Source organism: Schistocerca americana, chromosome 3, assembly GCF_021461395.2.
Source record: "Schistocerca americana isolate TAMUIC-IGC-003095 chromosome 3, iqSchAmer2.1, whole genome shotgun sequence".
NCBI lineage: Eukaryota > Metazoa > Arthropoda > Insecta > Orthoptera > Acrididae > Schistocerca > Schistocerca americana.
Genome location: NC_060121.1, coordinates 887,857,939 through 887,882,196, shown reverse-complemented (window position 1 = coordinate 887,882,196; position 24,258 = coordinate 887,857,939). Strand labels below are relative to the sequence as shown.

General features: G+C 45.2%; 1 protein-coding gene across 1 annotated transcript in view; it reads right to left on the bottom strand.

Moving 5' to 3' along the window:
• The window catches only part of LOC124606471 (leucine-rich repeat protein SHOC-2-like), a 108,584-nt gene extending 84,662 nt beyond the window's left edge, over positions 1-23,922 (bottom strand). Inside the window, exon 1 of the mRNA XM_047138452.1 lies at positions 23,884-23,922. Coding sequence (XP_046994408.1) covers positions 23,884-23,922 — 39 coding nt within the window. The remainder of the gene's footprint in view (positions 1-23,883) is intronic.
• Between the last annotated feature and the right edge of the window lie 336 nt (positions 23,923-24,258).

Here is a 24,258-nt window from a genome sequence, read left to right as displayed (position 1 = left end):
GTACAGAGAAGAAACTGAACAAGTGCGAGCAGGAATCACGCTTTGAGAGTTCCGTACAAAGTTAATTATGTATATAGCTAATAATAATAATAATAATTTCGTGTGGCTCAAAGGATGGGTGCAAGTCATTCTACTGGACGCCATTTCGGCGACTTGCGTGTCCTAACCTGCCACAGTTATCCAATCTGAGAAAGACGACATACAGTTTAATGTGGAATCCAAACCACATCTCGTTCCTGGCCATTCCTCACATTGTTCAGAGTCTAAAACAATGACTGAAAAGACCGCGGTTCGAACGAGATTCGATCCTGCGATTTGTCGAGTTCCAGGCACACGCTTTACCGCTAGACCATCGGGCCTGGCATGCATCTAATTACGCAGAAGAGCTAAAGACACTCGTACACCTGCCTAATATCGTAAATGGCCACGTGAGCGCGCAGAAGTGCCCCAACACGACTGACATGGTCTCGATTAATTTCTAAAGGTTTGCTGGAGGGAACTGAACCATGAATTCTGCAGGGCTGTCCACAAAACCGTGAGAGTACGAGGGGGTGGAGATCTCTTCTGAACAACACGTTGCAAGACGTCCCAGACATGCTCAATAATATTCATGTCTGGGGAGTTTGGTGGCCAGTGGATGTGTTTAAACTCGGAAGAGTATTCCTGGAGCCACTCTGTAGCAATTCTGGAGGTGTGGGGTGCCGCATTGTCCTGCTGGAATCGCCCAAGTCCGTCGGAATGCACAATGGACACGAATGAATGCAGGTGATCTGACAAGATGCTTACGTACGTGTCACCCGTCAGAGTCGTATCTATATGTATCAGGGCTCAATTATAATTGCAACTGCACAGGCCCGCACCATTACATGACCTCCACCAGCTTGAACAGTCCCCTGCTGACATGCAGGTGCCATGGATTCATGAGGTTGTCTCCATACATGTACACGTCCATCCACTCGCTACAAATGAGACTTGTCCGACCAAGTAACATGTTTCCAGTTATCAATAGTATAATGTCGGCGCTGCCGGGCCCTGGCGAGGTGTAAAGCTTTGTGTCATGCAGTGATCAAGGGTAGACGCGTGGGCCTTCGGCTCCGAAAGCCATTTTGTTGAATGGTTCGCACGCTGATACTTGCTGATGGCCCAGCACTTAAGTCTGCCGAAATTTGCGAAAGGGTTGCGCTTCTCTCACCCTGAGCGATTCTCTTCAGTCGTCTTTGGTTCCGTTCTTGCTGGATCTTTTTCCGGCCGCAGCGATGTCGGAGATTTGATGTTTTACCGGATTCCTGATATTCACGGTATACTCGTGAAATGGTCGCACGGGAAAACCCTACTTCATCGCTACCATGGAGATGCTGTGCCCCATCGCTCGTGCGCCGACTATAACACCACATTCAAACTCAATTAAATCTTGGTAACTTGCCTTTGTAGCAGCAGTATCCGATCTAACAACGGTGCCAGACACTTTTTGTACATCGACGTTGCCGACCGCAGCGTCGTATTCTGCCTGTTTACATATCTCTGTATTTGAATAAGTATTCCTATACCAGTTCCTTTTGCGCTTCAGTGTAGTTTACCTATACGTCTCGATATGTTACTTTGCGAGTATCGCGCAGGATGATTATTGCTAACGTTTAAACCTTCCCGAAGCGACTTAGATGGCGCTGAGACTGAGGGGTTGCAAATGTCGGGAAATATCCCCAAGTGGATGACAAATGTTGAACTTGTGACATCACCAGATGACGCACTTCACCGCAAGTGTAAGAGACCATACGAGAAAAACAGGCTGCGGTGCGTACGTCACAACACGTGATACTGTAGGGCCTACGAGGGCCAGCAGCGTCTCTGGAGGGGACCCAGTCACTATTCCAAACGAGTTTAATAATTCTTTTTACTGCTTGTTTAAATACATGTAAGCTCTCGATAGCACACGATAAAATTAAGACCTTTATCGGGTATTTTTTCAATTAAATATTGATTGCCGATGGATCCTGCACGGAGACAGGCTTTAGCGACGTATAGCGGACAGACAAGTAGTGTGACGTCACAACTTTGTAACAGGGCCCATACATCTCGTTGAGCTTGACCTGCAGCTGCAGGAGTTGTCGGTCCTACCCTCACCGGCAGCGTGCAGTTCTACACATTACTTCGGTAGTGTACTCTGTATTCGTTCTTGTGTAATCTGACGTGATACGGTAGCGGTAATCCAATACTTGGATGAATCGGTTTACACTTACCGATACTCAGTAGCCAGCGGAGTGACATGTGGCACTGCCTCCTCCCAGCGAGAATAGGACGACAAGCCCAGCCACTGCACGTGCAGTGATGTACGTCAGCTGGTGACATCACATGTTCAACATTTGTCATCCACTTTTGGGTTCACCGGCCGGGGTGGCCGAGCGGTTCTAGGCACTACAGTCTAGGACCGCGCGACCGCTACGGTCGCAGGTTCGAATCCTGCCTCGGGCAAGGGTGTGTGTGATGTTCCTAGGGTAGTTAGGTTTAAGCACTTCTAAGTTTTAGGGGAATGATGACCTTAGAAGTGAAGTCCCATTGTGCTCTGAGCCATTTGAACCATTATTGGACTTTTGGGTTTATTTTTCCCGACATTTGCGATTCCATGTATCTCACATTAAATTACTTGTCTCAGTGTCATTTAAGTAGCACCGGGGTCTTAAAACGTTAATAAGAATGAGCCTGAATATGGCAATATCTACATCTACAGGGTGGTCCATTGATCGTGACCGGCAAAATATCTCACGAAATAAGCGTCAGATGAAAAAAAACTACAAAGAACGAAACTCATCTAGCTTGAAGGGGGCTATGGTTGCCCTCTGCCAGACACTTAATTGTCATTCGCAGTGTATGCACGTACATATACAGGGTGGTCCATTGTTAGTGATCGGGCCAAATATCTCATGAAATAAGTATCAAACGAAAAAACTACAAAGAACGAAACTCGTCTAGCTTGAAGGGGGAAACCAGATGGCGCTATGGTTGCCCCCCTAGATGGCGCTACCATAGGTCAAACCGATATCAACTGCGTTTTTTTAAATAGGAACCCCCATATTTTATTACATATTCGTGTAGTACGTGAGGAAATATGAATGTTTTAGTTGGATCACTTTTTTCGCTTTGTGATAGATGGCGCTGTAATAGTCACCAACATATTGCTCACAATTTTAGACGAACAGTTGGTAACAGGTAGATTTTTTAGATTAAAGTACAGAACGTAGGTACGTTTGAACGATTTATTTCTGTTGTTCCAATGTGATACATGTACCTTTGTGAACTTATCATTTCTGAGAACGCATGCTGTTACAGCGTGATTACCTGTAAATACCACATTAATGTAACAAATGCTCAAAATGATGTCCGTCAACCTCAAAGCGTTTGGCAATACGTGTAACGACATTCCTCTCAACAGCAAGTAATTCCGTAATGTTCGCACATGCATTGACAATGCGCTGACGCATGTTGTCAGGCGTTGTCGGTGGATCACGATAGCAAATATCCTTCAACTTTCCCCACAGAAAGAAATCCGGGGACGTCAGATCCGGTGAACGTGCGGGCCATGGTATGGTGCTTCGACGACCAATCCACCTGTCTTGAAATACGCTATTCAATACCGCTTCAACCGCGCGCGAGCTATGTGCCGGACATCCATCATGTTGGAAGTACATCGCCATTCTGTCATGCAGTGAAACATCTTCTAGTAACATAGGTAGAACATTACGTAGGAAATCAGCATACATTGCACCATTTAGATTGCCATCGATAAATGGGGGCCAATTATCCTTCCTCCCATAATGCCGCACCATACATTAACCCGCCAAGGTCGCTGATGTTCCACTTGTCGCAGCCATCGTGGATTTTCCGTTGCCCAGTAGTGCATATTATGCCGGCTTACGTCTGTTGGTGAATGATGCTTCGTCGCGTTCGTCGCTTAATAGAACGCGTGCAAAAAAATCTGTCATCGTCCCGTAATTTCTCTTGTGCCTAGTGGCAGAACTGTACACGACGTTCAAAGTCGTCGCCATGTAATTCCTGGTGCATAGAAATATGGTACGGGAGCAATCGATGTTCATGTAGCATTCTCAACACCGACGTTTTCGAGATTCCCGATCCCCGAGCAATTTGTCTGCTACTGATGTGCGGATTAGCCGCGACAGCAGCTAAAACACCTACTTTGGCATCATCATTTGTTGCAGGTCGTGGTTGACGTTTCACATGTGGCTGAACACTTTCTGTTTCCTTAAATAACATAACTAACCGGCGACCGGTCCGGCCACTTGGATGATGTCGTCCAGGATACCGAGCAGCGTACATAGCACACGCCCGTTGGGCATTTTGATCACAATAGCCATACATCAACACGATATCGACTATTTTCGCAATTGGTAATCGGTCCATTTTCACACGGGTAGTGTATCACGAAGTAAATATCGTCCGCACTGGCGGAATGTTATGTAATACCACGTACTTATATGTTTGTGACTATTACAGCGCCATGTATCACAAAGCGAAAAAAGTGGTCCAACCAAAACATTCATATTTCTTTATGTACTACACGAATATGTAACATAAAGTTGGAGGTTCCTATTTAAAAAAAAAAAAACCAGTTGATATCCGTTTGACCTTTGGCAGCACCATCTAGCGGACCAACCATAGCGCCATCTGGTTTCCCCCTTCAAGCTAGACAAGTTTCGTTCTTTGTAGTTTTTTCGTTTGATGCTTATTTCGTGAGATATTTGGCCCGATCACTAACAATGGACCACCCTGTATATGTACGTGCATACACTGCGAATGACAATTAAGTGTCTGGCAGAGGGTTCAATGAACCACCTTCACAACAATTATTATTCTACTCTAGAGCAGCACGAAGAAAAAACCGAACATCTATATCTTTCCGTGGGAGCTGCGATTTCCCTTATTTCCTTTATGATCGTTTCTCACTATGTAGGTTGGAGTCAACAAAGGACAGGATGTATGAGAAAGAATCATCCGATTTGGCACGCCTATGTTTCCGAAACTAATTATACATATGCAATGAATTTTGTTCTTTGATGAACGGGAAACTCAAAAAGTTTTTTCACACTTTTTAATAAGTGTTCAGTATACCCCCCTTGAGATGCACGTGATAAATGAACGAGGTATTCAAATTTTTCCCACACAGCAGCGAGCATGTCTTCAGTTACAGCTTCCATAGCTGCTGTTTTGCTACGTCTTCATTCACTCACTGTTGTCGGTAATGGAGGGACATAAACAGGGCCTTTTATAACCCTCACAAGAAATAATCACATACACGCAGGTCTGGTGACCTTGGAGGCCGGTAATGTAAGGCTGAATCATTTGGTCCAGTGCGACCGATCCATCGCTAAGTACTCCTTTGATTTAAAAATTCCCGCGCTTCCAGATCCCAGTGTGCCGGTGCCGCATCCTGTTGCTAAATGAAGTCATTCGAATCACTCATCAGCTGTGGGAAAAGAAAGTTCTCAAGCATGTCTAGATATTTGCGTCGTGGAACAGTGTTCTCGGCAAACAATAGCTTTTCCCGTCAAACTGCACAAAGCACATTTAATTTGAGAGAGTCCCTCTCATGTTGTACAACTTCATGTGGTTGTTACGTACCCCATATTGTCACATTATAACGGTTCACCTTTCCGTTTAAATGGAATGTTGCCTCGTCACTAAACACTAAGCTTGGAAGAAAACTGTTGTCGCCAAGAGCGAAATTACAGAACTCCACACATTGTTGTGTGTCATCTTCATAAAGAGCTTGCAGTAGCTGAATTTTGTATGGTTTTATGTGTAAACGTTGACGTAACACATGCCAGACGGACGTCGGGGGCGTGTTGAGCTATCGAGCTGCACCGCGAACGGATTTCTGCGGACTCCTTGTGAAACTATCTCGGATGCGTTCGACGTCTGTTTCAGACACTCGGGGACGGCCCGGCGATTTGCCTTTAACACAATCAACCTGTTTCTCGGAATAGTTCACGCCATCGTCTAATGCTTTGTGCTGTATGTGGATCCACACCATACCTAGTACGAAAGTCACGCTGAGCAGTTATTTACTGACCCGCACCGCGCAAAACGTAGAACACAAAATGCTCTCTGTTGCCGCGATACCATTCTTACTAGAACTGAAGTGGGCACACACTGCGGCAATCATGTAAACCTGGAGTGTTTGCTGTTTCCAACGTATTGTTCACGCACGTATCTCAAATAACATATATACATTTTTTACAATCGGATGATTCTTTTTTATACACCCTGTATTTTCGCATTCGGGGAAGAAAGTTAATGATTGAAATTTCGTGACAAGATCCCGCCGCAACGAGAAACGCCTTTGTTTTAATGACGCACACCTAAAATCCTATATCATGTCCGTGGTACTCTCTCCATTATTACTTGATAATATAAAACGTGCTACCCTTCTTTGAACTTCGTCGACGTAATCCTGTCTGATAAGGATCCCACGGCGCGCAGGAGTGCTCCAAAAGAGGACGGACATGCGTAGTGTAGGCAGTCTCTTTTAGTTGATCCGTTTCATCTTCTAGGTGTTCTGCTAATAAATCACAGTCTTTGGTTCGGCTTCCCTTCACCACAGCATTTTCTGTGTGTTGTTTCTAATTTCAGTTGGCTAAAAAGCTTAAGTCATTTACGTCGCCAAGGGACTGTAGACTCTGGTATTTGGAACTAATTTCAGCTTGATACCTTCACCTGTTCCTGAGAAAAAGATGTGTTGATAGATGGTCTTTCTTCATTCGCGTCAGAGGTACACTAAAATATACACATATACAATACATACAAAGAAAACTCTACAGTATTCACCCAGGATTGGGCAACTTTGATAGCATTGGGTGCTGCAGACGTTAAGTCCTTCATACTACAGCTGGTTGGGCATGAGTTACATTTGAAGAGATGCCGGGTTGTCTGCAATTCACCGCATTCGCACAGTTTTGCTCGGCAGTTGGCAGTTGGAAGTTCCATTTAAGGAGATAGTCCTTCGACCTTGCGACTTCGGTCCGTAGTCTGTTCAGGGACTTCCAGATGACCCACTTCTCCATGTGTCCAGGCGGCAGGAATTCTTGCCGTGTCATCCAGATGACAGATGGTGAGACAGACTCTAACGAAATGTGTAAGTAGCCTGTTTGTATGTTGGCAGCACTGTAGACTGTGTTAATATCATTGACAGCGTTCTGCGCCCTCGGCAGGAGATTCTGTGGTTGGACGGACTAGAAGTTAGTAAATGGATAGAGAGGCGTATGGACATGTTTATTTATTAGTGAAGACTCTGTATCAGTAGGTCATGCATTGTAAAGTGAGACGCAAGAAAATGAGAATGCATGTTGTTGGTAACGTGTGGGTTGTGGAGTTATTGACAACTATATAATTTTTGCAACTGGTTGTCACATGAATAAGGTAAAATTTTCTAAATACATTGTTTGCTCTTCAACAAAAACTTTCTTTTGCTAACCATATGCCTTCTAGTAGTTAGAATCTATAGCAGTAGAATTTTTTTATTTAGCTGGCTGTAGTTGCTGCTTGCTGTAATTTCTGTAGTTTGTGTTGTGAAGATTTTCTGTGAGGTAAATGACTTATAAAAAATAGGGGGGGGGGGGGGGTTCTTGATTGAAATGAGTTTACGCAATTAATAGAGTTGGAGGTAGTTTCATATTTCATAAATTTCATATTTTTTGGACTTTCAGTATTGTTAGGATTTATTGCAATTCAGGGCCATTCTTTTGTATTAATTATTGGAAGTCATGTTGTCACTGTGCAAGTATAGCAGTCAGATTGCGTTGGGCTTGTATAATGTGGGTAATAAATGAATAGGTTAAGCTTGAGGTGTCTTTGTCAGGGAAAATTTTGTAGGTCAGTATTTAAATGATAAAAATAATTAAAGACATCAGTTTCAAGTGCTCCTTTAAAAAGCGTTCCGTTTTTACGAATGAGGTACAGAACCATAAAAATTACACAAACGTACTTTTATAGCGTTTGGGTTTTTGGTGGAAGTAACTGCAGCAGATCAGCAGTGAACATTGTTCCCTATCAGATCACTCACTTGAGGATCTTCTGTCCTAGGCGACGGACTTCGGCTCTTCTAGAGGTGTTTCGTAGCCTAGTACGAAATTGGTATACAAAAGGGACAGTAGGCACGCCACAGACAATGAAAGTCTTAGTAATCTGGCGAAACATATGTTCGGAAATGAACAGGTAGGCCTGTCACAAGTAGATACATTGTTACACACGAAATGTAGCCGCCGGGCGCGCATACTTGCTGTAGGACAAGTTGAAAGCAGACAAGATCACTCACAAACCAGTCTTCAGTACGAAGACCAGTCCCCAGAGAGAGCAGGGAAATGGAATAGCGGGTATCACTATAGGCAGAGAAACTAACCATGCCCGGCCGCTGTGGTCGAGCGGTTGTAGGCCCTCCAGCCTGGGGCCGCGCGACCGCTACAGTCGCAGGTTCGAATCCTGCCTCGGGCATAGATGTGTGTGATGTCCTTAGGTTAGTTAGGTTTAAGTAGTTCTAAGTTATAGGGACTGATGACTTCAGATGTTAAGTCCCATAGTGCTCAGAGCCATTTGAAGCATTTGAACAAACAGCAACAGGGGGCGGCCGAAACGGCTTACTACGCTACATGCCAGTCTTCAGCGCTAGTATTTGCGATAGAGACGTAGTACCAACGCAGTAGTACCCATCCCAATCGCCGGGTACTTCAGAAACATCACGTGTGCATCCCAGATAACTAAATGTTCCCAGAGTAATGGGAAGCACTAGACATTAAATGGCAGTAACTGCGGTACATTGCACTTTGCGATGTTGACTCCTCTAGAAACTGCAACGCAATAGGGCTGGCAGAGCTGCTCTCCATGTTTCTTAAAAGCTCTTTCGATGACCGTTCAAATCCGCGTCCGGTCATCCTGATTTAGGTTTTCCGTGATTTCTCTAAATCGCTTGAGGCAGATGCCGGGCTGGTTCCTTTAAAGGGTACGAGGGGTCCACTTGTGCATGTCGCCCGCTTTTGTCAACGGTTGTCGAACGTAGAAGAGACTGTATCTTTTAAGCCACTGAACCAAAGACGTTACCTGAGTGGCAGAATCGATTGTGAGTAGGAGCGCGCGGAGCGCATTAGCAGTTGTCGTTGCACTGTGTCATAGGTACATTATGTGATCAAAAGTATCCGGACACCTCCAAAAACATATGTTTTTCATATTGGGTGCATTGTGCTGCCACCTACCGCCAGGTACTCCATATCAGCGACCTCAGTACTCGTTAGACATCGTGAGAGAGCAGAATCGGGTGCTCCGCTGAACTCACGGACCTCGAACGTTGTCAGATGATTGGGTGTCATACGTCTGTACACGACATTTCCTCTCTCCTAAACATCCCTAGCTCTACTGTTTCGGATATGGTAGTGAAGTAGAAACGTGAAGGGACACGTACAGCACAAAAGCGTACAGGCCGACCTCATCTGTTGACTGACAGAGACCGCCGATAGTTGAACAAGGTCGTAATTTGTTACAGGTAGGCATCTATCCAGACCATCACACAGGAATTCCGAACTACATCAGGATCGACCGCATGTACTATGATAGTTATGCGGGAGGTGAGAAAACTTGGATTTCATGGTCGAGCGGCGGCTCATAAGCCACACATCACTCCGATAAATGCCAAACGACGCCTCGCTTGGTGTAAGGAGCGTAAACATTGGACGATTGAACAGTGGAAAAACGTTTTGTGGAGTGACGAATCACGGTAAACAATGCAGGGATCCGATGGCAGGGTGTGGGTATGGCGAATGCCCGGTGAACGTCATGTACCAGCATGTGTAGTGCACTCTGCCATCAGGCCACAAGTGGCCCATCGGGACCATCCGACCGCCGGGTCATCCTCAGCTGAGGATGCGGATAGGAGGGGCGTGTGGTCAGCACACCGCTCTCCCGGTCGTTAGGATGGTTTTCTTTGAACGGAGCCGCTACTATTCGGTCGAGTAGCTCCTCAATTGGCATCACGAGGCTGAGCGCACCCCGAAAAATGGCAACAGCATATGGCGGCCCGGATGGTCACCCATCCAAGTGCCGGCCACGCCCGACAGCGCTTAACTTCGGTGATCTGACGGGAACCAGTGTAGCCACTGCGTCAAGACCGTTGCCAGCATGTGTAGTGCCAACAGTAAAATTCGGAGGCGGTGGTGTTATTGTGTGGTCGTGTTTTTCATGGAGGGGGCTTGCACCCCTTGTTGTTTTGCGTGACACTATCACAGCACAGGACTACATTGATGTTTTAAGCACCTTCTTGCTTCCCACAGTTGAAGAGCAATTCGGGGATGGCGATTGCATCTTTCAACACAATAGAACAGCTGTTCATAATTCACGGCCTGTGGCAGAGTGGTTACATGACAATAACATCCCTGTAATCGACTGGCCTGCCCAATGTCCTGACTTGAATCCCATAGAACACCTTTGGGATGTTTTGGGACGCCGACTTCGTGCCAGATCTCACCGACCGACATAGATACCTCTCCTCAACGCAGCACTCCGTGAAGAATGGGACTGCAATTCCCCAAGAAACCTTCTAGCACCTGACTGAACATGTGCCTGCGAGAGTGGAAGCTGCCATCAAGGCTAAGGGTGGCCGGACACCATATTGAATTCCAGCATTACCGATGGAGGGCGCCACGAACTTGTAAGTCGTTTTCAGCCAGGTGTCTGGATATTTTTGAACACATAGTGTATGTATACTAAGTTTAAAAGCAACAGGAACAAATTTGTAAGGCAATGAAATTTTGTATATTTAACCTTAAGTATGCAGCAATGCGATATCTGGAATTGTCTGAATTTTACAATACTTAACCTTGAATGTAGGAACTAAGTATTCTCCATCAGATTTAATGTATAAGTTGATTAGGTAGAGTCCCGGCGGAGGTTTGAGTCCTCCCTCGGGCAGATGACCTTAGCAGTTAAGTCCCGTAAGATTTCACACACATTTTTGGTTAGGTAGATCCGATTTGTAATATTTTGTGTATTTTGTACTCGTGATACAGAGAAGTTCAGTTTTAGAATCTATTTCGCCAAACGACGTCAGACTTTTTCTTGTGTAACGGTCCAAGTGTTTTTAATTACGACAGTACACGAGAATTGTAGAACAGTTAAGAAGTTCACTGATTTTTAAGTTAATGTAAAATATTTCATATCCCCTTATCAGTACGTCATCCTCTTCCATGTCATGTTTATTTAAATCCAATGAATATTTTTCTAAAGGAAATCATTCTTCAATCAGAATCAGAAAAAGTATTAATGTGCCAGATTCAGAAAAGTATTAATGTTTGTAACAGTTTCAATGCGGGCAGCATTGCACAGCGCTGAGCTAATATTCATTATTTTCACTGAACATTTGCAAGGTTGTTCATTTATCAGTCAATGTAGTGATATCACCTTATGAAGCTATTTTAAAGTCAGCATTGCACCTCGCTGTGCCAAGACTGAATATTTTCTATGCCTACTGTGGACAGAAGAGACTACTAAGATTACATCCGTAGCAAACTAAGGAAAATTTACGTTATTGATTATTTGAACAGTGAATTTTGTCAGTTTATTGCGCAGGGCGCTCACGAGACTGGGTAAATTAATCCCTCTGTAATTTCATTGTGGGCATTTCGCATTGGCTGTCCAGATTCAGTTGTTTAATATTTTTGGGTAACAGTAAAACTGATTAAGCACACACTTTGCTCAACAACACACAGCAATGAATGATATTTTCACTCTGCAGCAGAGTGTGCGCTCGTATGAAACTTCCTGGCAGATTAAAACCGTGTGCCGGGCCAACTCGAACTCAGGATCTCAGTCTTTCGCGAGCAAGTGCTCTACCAACTGAGCTACCCAACACGACTCACGACCCGTCCTCACAGCTTCAATTCTGCCAGTACCTCGCAGGAGAGCTTCTGTGAAGTTCGGAAGGTAGAAGACGAGGTACTGGCAGAACTGAAGCTGTGAGGAGGGGTCGTGAGTCGAGCTTGGGTAGCTCAGTTGGTAGAGCACTTATCTGCAAAAGGCAAAGGTCCCGATTTCGAGTCGCGGTCCGGCAGACAGTTTTAATCTGCTAGGAAATTTCATACCAGCGCACACTCCGCTGCAGAGTGAAAATCTCATTCTGGAAACATACCCGAGGCTGTGGCTAAGCCATGTCTCCGCAATATACTTTCAACACACGGTAAATTTGCAGAACAGAAACATTACGCTTTTCATAAGCAGTGGCAAACAAACACATAAATTTTTTAGGAATGTTACACTTTTATAAAAAACGTTACAAAGGGTAACGCCGATTTTCTTCCCTAGCCTTTCCTAATCCAAGCTTCTGTTCAGTCTCTAACGACTTTGTTATCGATGGGAAGTTAAACACTAATCTCCTGTTCCTTTTCTGTCGATGAGCTACAGTGCACCCCCGCGGTACGCGAAAAAGTCCTGGTAGCCAAACTAACTGGCATGATAAGTGGAACCGTTCCTGCTGTTCTGGCCATCTGCCGTGGTAGAGTTCCACCCCTCACGTTGAGTGCCCTAAACTGGCGAGAATTCGCCGAAGACGGGAGAACAGTGCGTGCCTCCGCCATCGCGTCAATCTGAAATAACGGTCAGAACAGCAATCTAGATTTCGCCATCTTGGACTTTTTCTGTATTAATTAATGCTAAAATTGACCTGCCCCCTTTAACCGAGGGTTCTCTATGTAGACAGAGCCTCGGTACTGTCTATGGATATGGGAAGATTAATTTAGTGGTCTTAATTCAATGATACAGTTCCCCACAGTCGTTTAATGAACAAAGTAAGAGCATATGGTTTATCAGACCAATTGTGTGATTGGATTGAAGAGTTCCTAGATAACAGAACGCAGCATGTATTCTCAATGGATAGACGTCTTCCGAAGTAAGAGTGATTTCAGATGTGCCGCAGGGGAGTGTCGTAGGACCGTTGCTATTCACAATATACATAAATGACATTGTGGATAATATTGAAATTCACTGAGGCTTTTTGCGGATGATGCTGTACTATATCGAGAGATTGTAACAATGGAAAATTGTACTGAAATGCAGGAGGATCTGCAACGAATTGACGCATGGTGCAAAGAATGACAACTGAATCTCAATTTAGACAAGTGTAATGTGTTGCGAATACACAGAAAGAAAGATCCTTTATCATTTAGCTACAATATAGCAGGTCAGCAACTGAAGCAGTCAACTCTATAAATTATCTGGGAGTACGCATTAGGAGTGATCTAAAATGGAATGACCATATAAAATTAATCGCCGGTAAAGCAGATGCCAGACTGAGATTCACTGGAAGAATCCTAAGGAAATGCAATCCGAAAACAAAGGAAGTAGGTTACAGTACACTTGTTCGCCCACTGCTTGAATATTGCTCACTGGTGTCGGATCCGTACCAAATAGATTGATAGAAGAGACAGAGAAGATCCAACGGAGAGAAGAGCGCTTCGTTACAGGATCATTTAGAAATCGCGAAAGCGTTACGGAGATGATAGATAAACTCCAGCGGAAGACTCTGCAGGAGAGACGCTCAGTAGCTCGGTACGGGCTTTTGTTGAGGTTTCGAGAACATACCTTCACTGAGGATTCAAGCAGTATATTGCTCCCTCTTACGTATATCTCGCGAAGAGACCATGAGGATAAAATCAGTGAGATTAGAGCCCACACTGAGGCATACCCACAATCTTTCTTTCCACAAACAATACGAGACTGGAATAGAAGGAAGAACCGATAGAGGGTCTCAAAGTACCCTCCGCCACACACCGTCAGGTGGCTTGCGGAGTATGGATGTAGACGTATATGTAGATCACGTTTGATGCACTGTTAAATAGTTTTCGACTGCTCGGAGTTAGGTATCAGTTTATTCGGAATTTTATATGGAATTCTAATCTGTAATCAGAAGTAATGGAATAACTTTATTTCTCTCTCTTCCGTTGTGGTGAGGACTAGTCTGGGCAGATGGTATGGCCTTGGCAAGTGCTTGGAAAAGTCACTGCGTTGCAGTTTTGAAGGGGTTGGGGGGACACAGGCAGATGGCAGGGTCGTACTGTGTTGGCAGTTCCACAAGGGTTGCAGGATCGCCCAGTTATGGCTCTGTCCTAATGATGACGTCGTCGCCACAGAGACTTTGGGCTGCAGTCTTCCCTCCATTTTCCGCTCCTCGGTTGTGCACTGAAGCGCCAAAGAAACTGGTATAGGAATGCGTATCCAAATACAGAGATCGTAAACAGGCAGAATACGGCAACGCCTATGTAAGACAATAAGGGTTTGGTGCAGTTAGACCGGTTACTGCTGCTATGATGGCACATTATAAAGGTTCAAATGGCTCTGAGCACTATAGGACTTAACATCTGAGGTCTTCAGTCCCCTAGAACTTAGAACTACTTAAACCTAACTAACCTAAGGACATCACACACATCCATGCCCGAGGCAGGATTCGAACCTGCGACAGTAGCCGTCGCGCGGTTCCAGACTGAAGCTCCTAGAACCGCTCGGTCACTGCGGCCGGCCGTTATCAAGGTTTAAGTGGATTTGAACGCGGTGCGAGTGATGGGACACAACATTTGAGAGGTAACGATGAAGTGGGATATACCCGTACGACCATTTCACGAGTACATCGTGAACATCAGAAATCCAATAAAACATCAAATTTCCGACATCGTTGCGTCTGGAAAAAGTCCTGCAAGAATGAGATCAACGACGACAGAAGAGAATCGTTCAACGTGACAGAAGTGCAACCTTCGGCAAATTGCTGCGGATTTCAATTCTGGTCTGTCAACAGGTATCAGTGTGCGAACCATTCGGCGAAACATCATCGATATGGGCTTTAGGAGCCAAAGGCCGACTCCTGTAGCCTAGATGACTGTGTGACAACAGAGCTTTACGCTCACCTGGGCCCGTCAACACCGACATTGGACTGTTAATGACTGGAATCACGTTACCTGGTCGGACTAGTCTTGTTTCAATTTGTATCGAGTGAGTGGAAGTGGCACAGGTATGGAGACTGTTGTGTCTAGACAAGACAGCCTAGACACAATGAGAGGAAGCCGAAAGGCACGCGCTTAAACTCACGCCGGCTGGCGTGAGGTCTGAAACAGGATACGTAATGAATGCTATAAAGAAAAGTACGTTGCTTCTGGAATACTTAACTTTAATCCATAATTGTGGAACATCGCTCTTGATGATACATGCTTCATATAATAAATATCAATTGAATACGGCGCCTTGCTAGGTCGTAGCAATTGACTTAGCTGAAGGCTATGCTAACTATCTTCTCGGCAAATGAGAGAGTCTTCGTCAGTGTAGCATCGCTAGCAAAGTCGGCTGTACAACTGGGGCGAGTGCTAGTACGTCTCTCTAGACCTGCCGTGTGGTGACGCTCGGTCTGCGATCACTGACAGTGGCGACACGCGGGTCCGGCGTATACTAATGGACCGCGGCCGATTTAAAGGCTACCACCTAGCAAGTGTGGTGTCTGGCGGTGACACCACAGAGACAACTTCACGAAGCCATGGATCCTGCATGTCAAATGGTTCAAATGGGTCTGAGCACTATGGGACTTAACATCTATGGTCATCAGTACCCTAGAACTTAGAACTACTTAAACCTAAGTAACCTAAGGACGTCACACAACACCTTGCATGTCAACAGGGGACTGTTCAAGCTGGTGGAGGCTGTGTAATGGTGTGGGGCGTGTGCAATTGGAGTTATATGGGACTCCTGACACGTCTAGATACGACCTTGCAGGTGTCACCTACGTTAAGCATCCTGTCTGATCACCTGCAAGCTGGCCACTGTGGCCGAGCGGTTCTAGACGCTTCAGTCCGGAACCGCGCTGCTGCTACCGTCGCAGGTTCGAATCCTGCCTCGGGCATGGATGTGTGTGATGTCCTTAGGTTAGTTAGGTTTAAGTAGTTCTAAGTCTAGAGGACTGATGACCTCAGATGTTATGTCCCATAGTGCTTAGAACCATTTTTTTTATCACCTGCACCCATTCATGTCCATTGTGCATTCCGACGGACTATGGCAATTACAGCACAACAATGTGACACCCCACAGTTGCAGAATTGCTACAGAGTGGCTTCAGAAACTCTCTTCTTAGTTTAAACATTTCCGATAGCGACCAAACTCTCTAGACATGAAAATTATTGAGCATATGTGGGATGCCTGGCAACGTGCTGTTCAGAAGAGATCTCCACCCCCTCGTACTCTTACGGATTTACAGACATCCCTGCAGGATTCATGGTGTCAGTTCCCTCCAGCACTACTTCAGACATTAGTCATGCCATTTCGTGTTGCGGCACTTCTACGTGCTCGCGGGGGCCCTCCACGACATTAGGCAGGTGTACGAGTTTCTTTGGCTCTTCGGTGTAGTCTAAACGGCGTTGCGGCTGGAAGCGGTGAGTGACCCGTCGGTTCGCGCAGTAAGCCGCGCCACCAGTCAGTGCTGACGTGGGGGCGGCAGTCTGCTGCGGAAAGGAGGCAGGCAGGCGGGCGGGGATTGCGGCGCCGCCCACGCAGCTGGCTGCGTTTGCTCCGGCGCGACGGCGACCTCGTCAGCGTCCAGACGAGCGGCGCGTGGCGTGCGTGCGTGCGTGCGTGTGCGTGCCGCGTCTGTCGCCGAACTGCGCTGTGGCGCGGTTGGCGCAGGCCCGCCCTGTCCTCGCTGTGTTGTCAAACAGCCCGCCCGCTTCTGGCCGCTGGCGCCTATTTTTGACCTTCACGGATAGGCCAACTAACGACCACGTGCGTCTTCTTTTGTTCCAGTGCTCTTTCATCTGTTCACTGTTGTTATCTCTACTGCTTTGACAGAGCGAGGCGGCGGACTGGACTCGCATTTGGAAGGACGGCGGTTCAAACCCGCGTCGTGCCATGCTGATTTAGGTTTTCCGTGATCTCTATAAGTCGAGCCAGGCAAATGCCTGATTGTTCGTTTGAAAGGACACGGCCGACTTCCTTCCCTAATCCGGTGGGATCGATAAACCTCGCTGTTTGGTACCTTCCCCCAAATCAACCAACCATTCTTCTGACCACTTCACATCTGTTTTTTCCACTCTCCTACTTTGCCATCTTTCATATTCGATATTTCTGTGTGTCAGTTGTTTCTTCAGCTTTTATATTACTTTTTGCTACATCAGTTTTACTACATGGATAGAACTTCAGCCTCAACGTTAACTACACTACTGGCCATTAAAATTGCTACAGCAAGAAGAAAGATGATAAACGGGTATCCATTGGACAAATATATTATACTAGAACTGACTCGTGATTACATTTTCACGCAGTTTGGGTGTATAGATCCTGAGAAATCAGTACCCAGAACAACCACCTCTGGCCGTAATAACGGCCTTGATACGCCTGGGCATAGAGTCAAACAGAGCTTGGATGGTGTGTACAGGTACAGCTGCCCATGCAGCTTCAATACGATACCACAGTTCATCAAGAGTAGTGACTGGCGTATTGCGACGAGCCAGTTGCTCGGCCACCATTGACCAGACGGTTTCAATTGGTGAGAGATCTGGAGAATGTGCTGGCTAGGGCAGCAGTCGAGCATTTTCTGTATCCAGAAAGGCCCGTGCAGGACCTGCAACATGCGGTCGTGCATTATCCTGCTGACAGGTAGGGTTTCGCAGGGATCGAATAAAGGGTAGAGCCACGGGTCGTAACACATCTGAAATGTAACGTCCACTGTTCAAAGTACCGTCAATGCGAACAAGAGGTGACCGAGACGTGTAACCAATGGCACCCCATACCATCATGCCGGACGATACGCCAGTATGGCGATGACGAATACACGCTTCCAATGTGCGTTCACCGCGATGTCACCAAACACGGATGCGACCATCATGATGCTGTAAACAGAATCTCGATTCATCCGAAAAAATGACGTTTTGCTACTCGTGCACCCAGGTTTGTCGTTGGGTACACCATCGCAGGCGCTCCTGCAGTGATGCACCGTCAAGGGTAACAGCAGCCATGGTCTCCGAACTGATAGTCCATGGTGTTGGAGACGTCGTCGAACTGTTCGTGCAGATGGTTGTTTACTTGTAAACGTCCCCATCTGTTGACTCAGGGATCGAGACGTGGCTGCACGTTCCGTTACAACCATGCGGATAAGATGCCTGTCATCTCGACTGCTAGTGATACGAGGCCGTTGGGGTCCAGCACGGCGTTCCGTATTACGCTCCTGAACCCACCGATTCCATATTCTGCTAACAGTCATTGGATCTCGACCAACGCGAGCAGCAATGTCGCGATACGGTATACCGCAATCGCGATAGGCTACAATCCGACCTTTATCAAAGTCGGAAATGTGATGGCACGCATTTCTCCTCCTTACACGAGGCATCACAACAATGTTTCACCAGGTAACGACGGTCAACTGGTGTTTGTGTATGAGAAATCGGTTGGAAACTTTCCTCGTTATGGGTGTCGCCACCGGCGCCAACCTCGTGTGAATGCTTTGAAAAACTAATAATTTGCATATCACAGCATCTTCTTCCTGTCGGTTAAATTTCGCGTCTGTAGCACGTCATCTTCGTGGTGTAGGAATTTTAATGGCCAATAGTGTACATGTACGTCTACATCTATACTCTGCAAACCAACGTGAGGTGCATGGCAGAGGATACGTCCAATTGTATGGAGACGAGGTACCGACGGAAGTAAAGCCATAAGGACGGGTCGTGAGTCGTGCTTGAGTAGCTCAGATGGTAGAGAACTTGTCCGCGAAATGCAAAGGTCCCGAGTTCGAATCTCTGTCCCGCACGCAGTTTTAATCTGCCAGGAAGTTTGATATGGATCTTGTAGGGATATTTGAGAATAGTTCGAAGCACCTTCTATACAGTGGACCAAGCGATGTTCAACCGTCGTGACACAGCACGCGCACTACCGGACGATCGGGAATTGCGCGCAGCGTTGTCTTCCATAGCAACAACGATTTCACCAGCGACCTGTGGTGCAACCGGTCGTCGGCCTCTTCCCAGAGCGACGCCGAGCTCTCCAGCTGATTCGAACTTTTCGTCAACCTCCGCACAGCAGGTGGAGAAAGAGGACCCTTCCATAATCCTTTCAGCCGGCGATATTCTCGAAGTGCAGCTGCAGCATTACTGTTGTTTTGATAATAGAGCTTCGCCAATAATGCCCAGTTCCTTCCGTCCAAGCTGATGTTGACACGTCAACAAGTGCACTGAAACTCATCAGGTGTGTGGCTCTGTGAATCACGATGGCTGATCACGACACCTGGTGGCCATAGTTGGTACTGGACTGTGGCGCTGTGACAGATGGAAATCATGCACCACATACTCTCGACATTAATGCTACCAAGTTTCGTACTCTTACGGCAATTAGTTTCCGTATTATAAAGTGTTAAATGAGGAAAGTTTAAGTATAGCCACCGGTACATTCAATATTCCCTGTTAGTCCTATCTGGTATAGGTCCCATACGCTTGAGCAGTATTCTAGAACATGAGTGATTTGTAAGCAATCTCTTTTGCAGACTGATTGCACTTCCCTAGTATTTTACCAATAAACCGAAGTCTACCAACTGCTTTACCCAGACTGTACCTATGTCATCATTCCATGTCATATCCCTACAAAATGTTACACCCAGTTATTTGTATGAGTTGGTCAATTCCAACAGTGAGTCATTCATATTATAGTCATAGGATACTACAGGCGTGTTTTTTTTAAGTAAGTACCGTTTTGAAATTTAAAAAAGACGTGCTAAGATATCTCAAAAATTTTATTTTTACATGAAATGCTGTACCTTAATCTACGCACTGACGCCATTACAGTCTGATTTTTCCTTGTTTACGTTGTGTACTATTTAAGATGCCTCCGATAATTCTGAGTCCCGTCGACTGTGAAGTACGGGCTGTTATAAGATTTCTTACTGCTAAAGGCCTAAAAGCGATCGATATTCATCGTGAGATCTGTGCAGTTTACGGAGAAAACATTATGGGTGATGGAATGGTAAGAAAGTGGGTGAGAGCATTTAAAGATGGCCGCACAAATGTGCATGATGAACAACGGAATGGGCGTCCTTCGGTCGTTAATGAAAGTTTGGTGCAGGAAGTGGACAATAAGGTGAGAGAAAACAGACGCTTTACGATTTCCTCCTTGCGGGATGACTTTCCAAATGTTTCTCGTAGTGTTTTATATGGCATTGTGACCGAGCACTTGGATTACCGAAAATTGAGAACCGAAAATGTTGACGGTTGTGCACAAAACCAAACGTTTAGACAGTCCACTGACTTTCCTTGAGCGGCTCGACAACGACGGTGATGATTTCTTAAGCCAAATTGCTACGGGCGATGAAACACGGGTGGCCTTCGTCACACCAGAATCAAAGCAACAGTCCATGGAAGTTGAGCTAGGGCATCGTTTTGCTGGGAGACAATGCCCGTCCGCATGTGGCGAATCAGACCAAATATCTCATCACATCTTTTCGATGGGAAACTCTAGATCATCCTCCGTACAGCCCCGATCTCGCGCCCAGTGACTACCATCTGTTCCTGCACTTGAAGAAACAGTTGGGCGGTCAGCGTCTTCAAGACGATGACAAAGTCGGAACAGTGGTTATGCAGTGGTTAACAAGTCACGCGGCAGACTTCTATGAGGAGGATATTCAAAAACTGGTACAACGCTATGACAAGTGCCTCAATATTGACGGAAATTATGTAGAAAAGTAGATTAAGGTACAGGCTTTCATGTACAAATAAAATTATTGAGATATCTTAGCATGTCTTTTTTAATTTCAAAACGGTACTTACTTAAAAAAACACGCCTCGTACATTTTTTTCGTTTTGTGAAGTGCAAAATTTTATATTTCCGAACATTTAGAGCAAATTCCCAGTCTCTGCACCACGTTGAAATCTTATCCAGATCTGACTGAATATTTATGTAGCTTCTCTCAGATAGTACTTCATTGTAGATAACTGCATCACCTGCAAAAAGCCTGATTTCACTATTAATATTGTTTACAAGGTCATTAATATACAACATGAACAGAAAGGGTCCCAATACAAAAAATGGTTCAAATGGCTCTGAGCACTATGGGACTCAACTGCTGAGGTCATTAGTCCCCTAGAACTTAGAACTAGTTAAACCTAACTAACCTAAAGACATCACAAACATCCATGCCCGAGGCAGGATTCGAACCTGCGACCGTAGCGGTCTCGCGGTTCCAGACTGCAGCGCCTTTAACCGCACGGCCACTTCGGCCGGCGGTCCCAATACACTTCCCTGGGGTACACCCGAAGTGACTTCTACACCTGACGAGGACTCTTCGTCCAAGATAACGTATTGTGTCCTCCCTACTAAAAGTCCTCAGTCCAGTCACAAATTTCACGTGATACCCCATACGATCGTACTTTTCACAATCAGCGTAGGTGTGGTACAGTTTCAAATGCTTTTCGCAAATCAAGAAACACTTCATCTACCTCGTTTCCTTGATCCAAAGCGTTATATGACTGTACTCGTCTTGTCAAGTGATTTCGGATATCATCAGAAAATTATCATTCTATTTCAAAGGAACATATTTGCTTTAATATCTTGACAGATACAAGAGTTAAGACTTTTTATGACATATAAAAGTACATATCCCTTAGCGTACTATCATGTGGTGAAAACGTACATATATATCCAGAGATCCAGAGCGAGTTGTTTATAGTTATTTAGGCCATTTCACGCAACTTCGCATCTTAAAGTTGTCTTCTCTGTCATTTTGTCATTTCCCAGGGCTGCCCTCCACACAAACAAATTGTTTTTATTATTGACTCAGGTAACATTTTTTCCTCTTTTTCTTAATATTTCTGACCAAAGGATGGAATTTAGCTTATTGATTGCTATTTAGGCTTTTGTTGTCCTCTGCCTTATTTCTTGTTCACTGGAGCCGTGATGTGAGATTATAACTTCGACATTTTACTCTTTTCATATGCCTCAAGTGATTAGTAATTCCTCCTAAGATCCAATCCAATCTTATGATGAAGGGGTATTCAAACCGGAATGACAAAAAGCAATGACATGTTTTTAGAAATTAGTGATTGGTAGCCCCTTCAAAGCTCATTCTATACTTAACCCCCTGCCCTTGAGGCAAGTTTTTCTGCAGCATGAAATACTGTGGGATTCTAAGCGCCACAACTTCTTATTTCGCCTCTCGTCTTCTTGTAATTTTATTGTTCCTGTTTATTGTGCCTCAGAAGGTCCAACGGTACCGACCGACCGCCGTGTGATCCATGGCTGGTAGGCGTCACTGAGTGCAGATGGTGAGTGTTCATCGGAGGTGAGGGTACCATCTGGAGTGCCCCAGGGAAGTGTGGTAGGTCAGGTGTTGTTTTCTATCTACATATATGATCTTTTGGATAGGGTGGATAGCAATGTGCGGCTGTTTGCTGATGATGCTGTGGTGTACGGGAAGGTGTCGTCGTTGAGTGACTGTAGGAGGATACAAGATGACTTGGACAGGGTTTGTGATTGGTGTAAAGAATGGCAGCTAACTGTAAATATAGATAAATGTAAATTAATGCAGATGAATAGGAAAAAGAATCCCGTAATGTTTGAATACTCCATTAGTAGGGTAGCGCTTGACACAGTCACGTCGAAAAATATTTGGGCGTAACATTGCAGAGCGATATGAAGTGGGACAAGCATGTAATAGCAGTTGTGGGGATGGCGGATAGTCGTCTTCGGTTCATTGGTAGAATTTTGGGAAGATGTGGTTTATCTGTAAAGGAGACCGCTTATAAAACACTAATACGACCTATTCTCGAGTACTGCTCGAGCGTTTGGGATCCCTATCAGGTCGGAATGAGGGAGGACATAGAAGTAATTCAGAGGCGGGCTGTTAGATTGGTTACTGGTAGGTTTGATCATCACGCGAGTGTTACGGAAATGCTTCAGGAACTCGGGTGGGAGTCTCTAGAGGAAAGGAGGCGTTCTTTTCGTGAATCGCTACTGAGGAAATTTAGAGAACCAGCAGTTGAGGTTGACTGCAGTACAATTTTACTGCCGCCAACTTATATTTCGCGGAAAGACCACAAAGATAAGATAAGAGAGATTAGGGCTCGTACAGAGGCATATAGGCAGTCATTTTTCCCTCGTTCTGTTTGGGAGTGGAACAGGGAGAGAAGATGCTAGTTGTGGTACGAGGTACCCTCCGCCACGCACCGTATCGTATGTATGTAGATGTAGGTATAAAGGGGCACGAGGTCAACACACCGCTCTCCTGACCGTTGTCTGTTTGCGTGACTGGAAACTTGTCAGTCAAGTAGCTCCTCAACCCGCTTGGCAACTGTGCAGTAATAAGTAAGTGCTAGCCAAGCCCGGGAGCGCTTAACTTCGCTGACCTGATGGGTACCTGTGTTACCACTGCGGCAAGGCCGTTGGTCTTCATTGTTGCTGTTGCAACTTTTATTCCCTCAACCTAACTTTCCCTTGACCTCCCTCATTTCCCTCTCTTCACAGGGATCCATTTCCAAGTTTTTTGTTACCGACACTCCCCCTGTAATCTCACCATGCGATCATATCATCACAGCTGCTTTTCCTCCATAACATCAAAAAATCATTTTTTTTTTTTTTTGATTTAGTATTCGCCTCGTAATTTCTTTCGTTCTCATTTCATGTCACAAGAGCAAGCCACAGTACCCTCTTTCTTTAAAAAAAAAAAAAAAAAAAAGGCTTATCTACAGTGCTAATGGTTGATTTTAACTTTTTATAAAAGGTACAGTACTCTCCACATATGCGCAAATGACTTGAACATGTGGATCATTGTCTTTACCCTCATGTTAGTAATGGCAATTTTAGCTGTGTAGTTACGGCTCTAGCTAGTCCTACCTGTTGATCAATTCCCTGAGTAGTAACAGTGAACCCCATGCATCCAAAAACTGACTTTTTTATTTTCAGTCATCAACTCTTATAACACGCCAAAAAAATTTTATTTTATTTTTCAATTATTATTTTTAAACATGCGTTGTGTGTTCAGTAATAAGTTTCTTCACCATATGCGAGTATTTGTATATTCTCGTATTCTGTTAGGACAACCTGGTCGTCAGCAAACAGTAAATTATAAAATTTTCACCTCGGTGGACACCCATTTGATTACGAATTCTGTATCAGCGTTTAAACGTTCCATCAGTGCATATTTCGAATAATGTCGTTGAAAGATGACAGTTTTGTCTGACACAGCTATTTACAGTGAAGTGATATGAA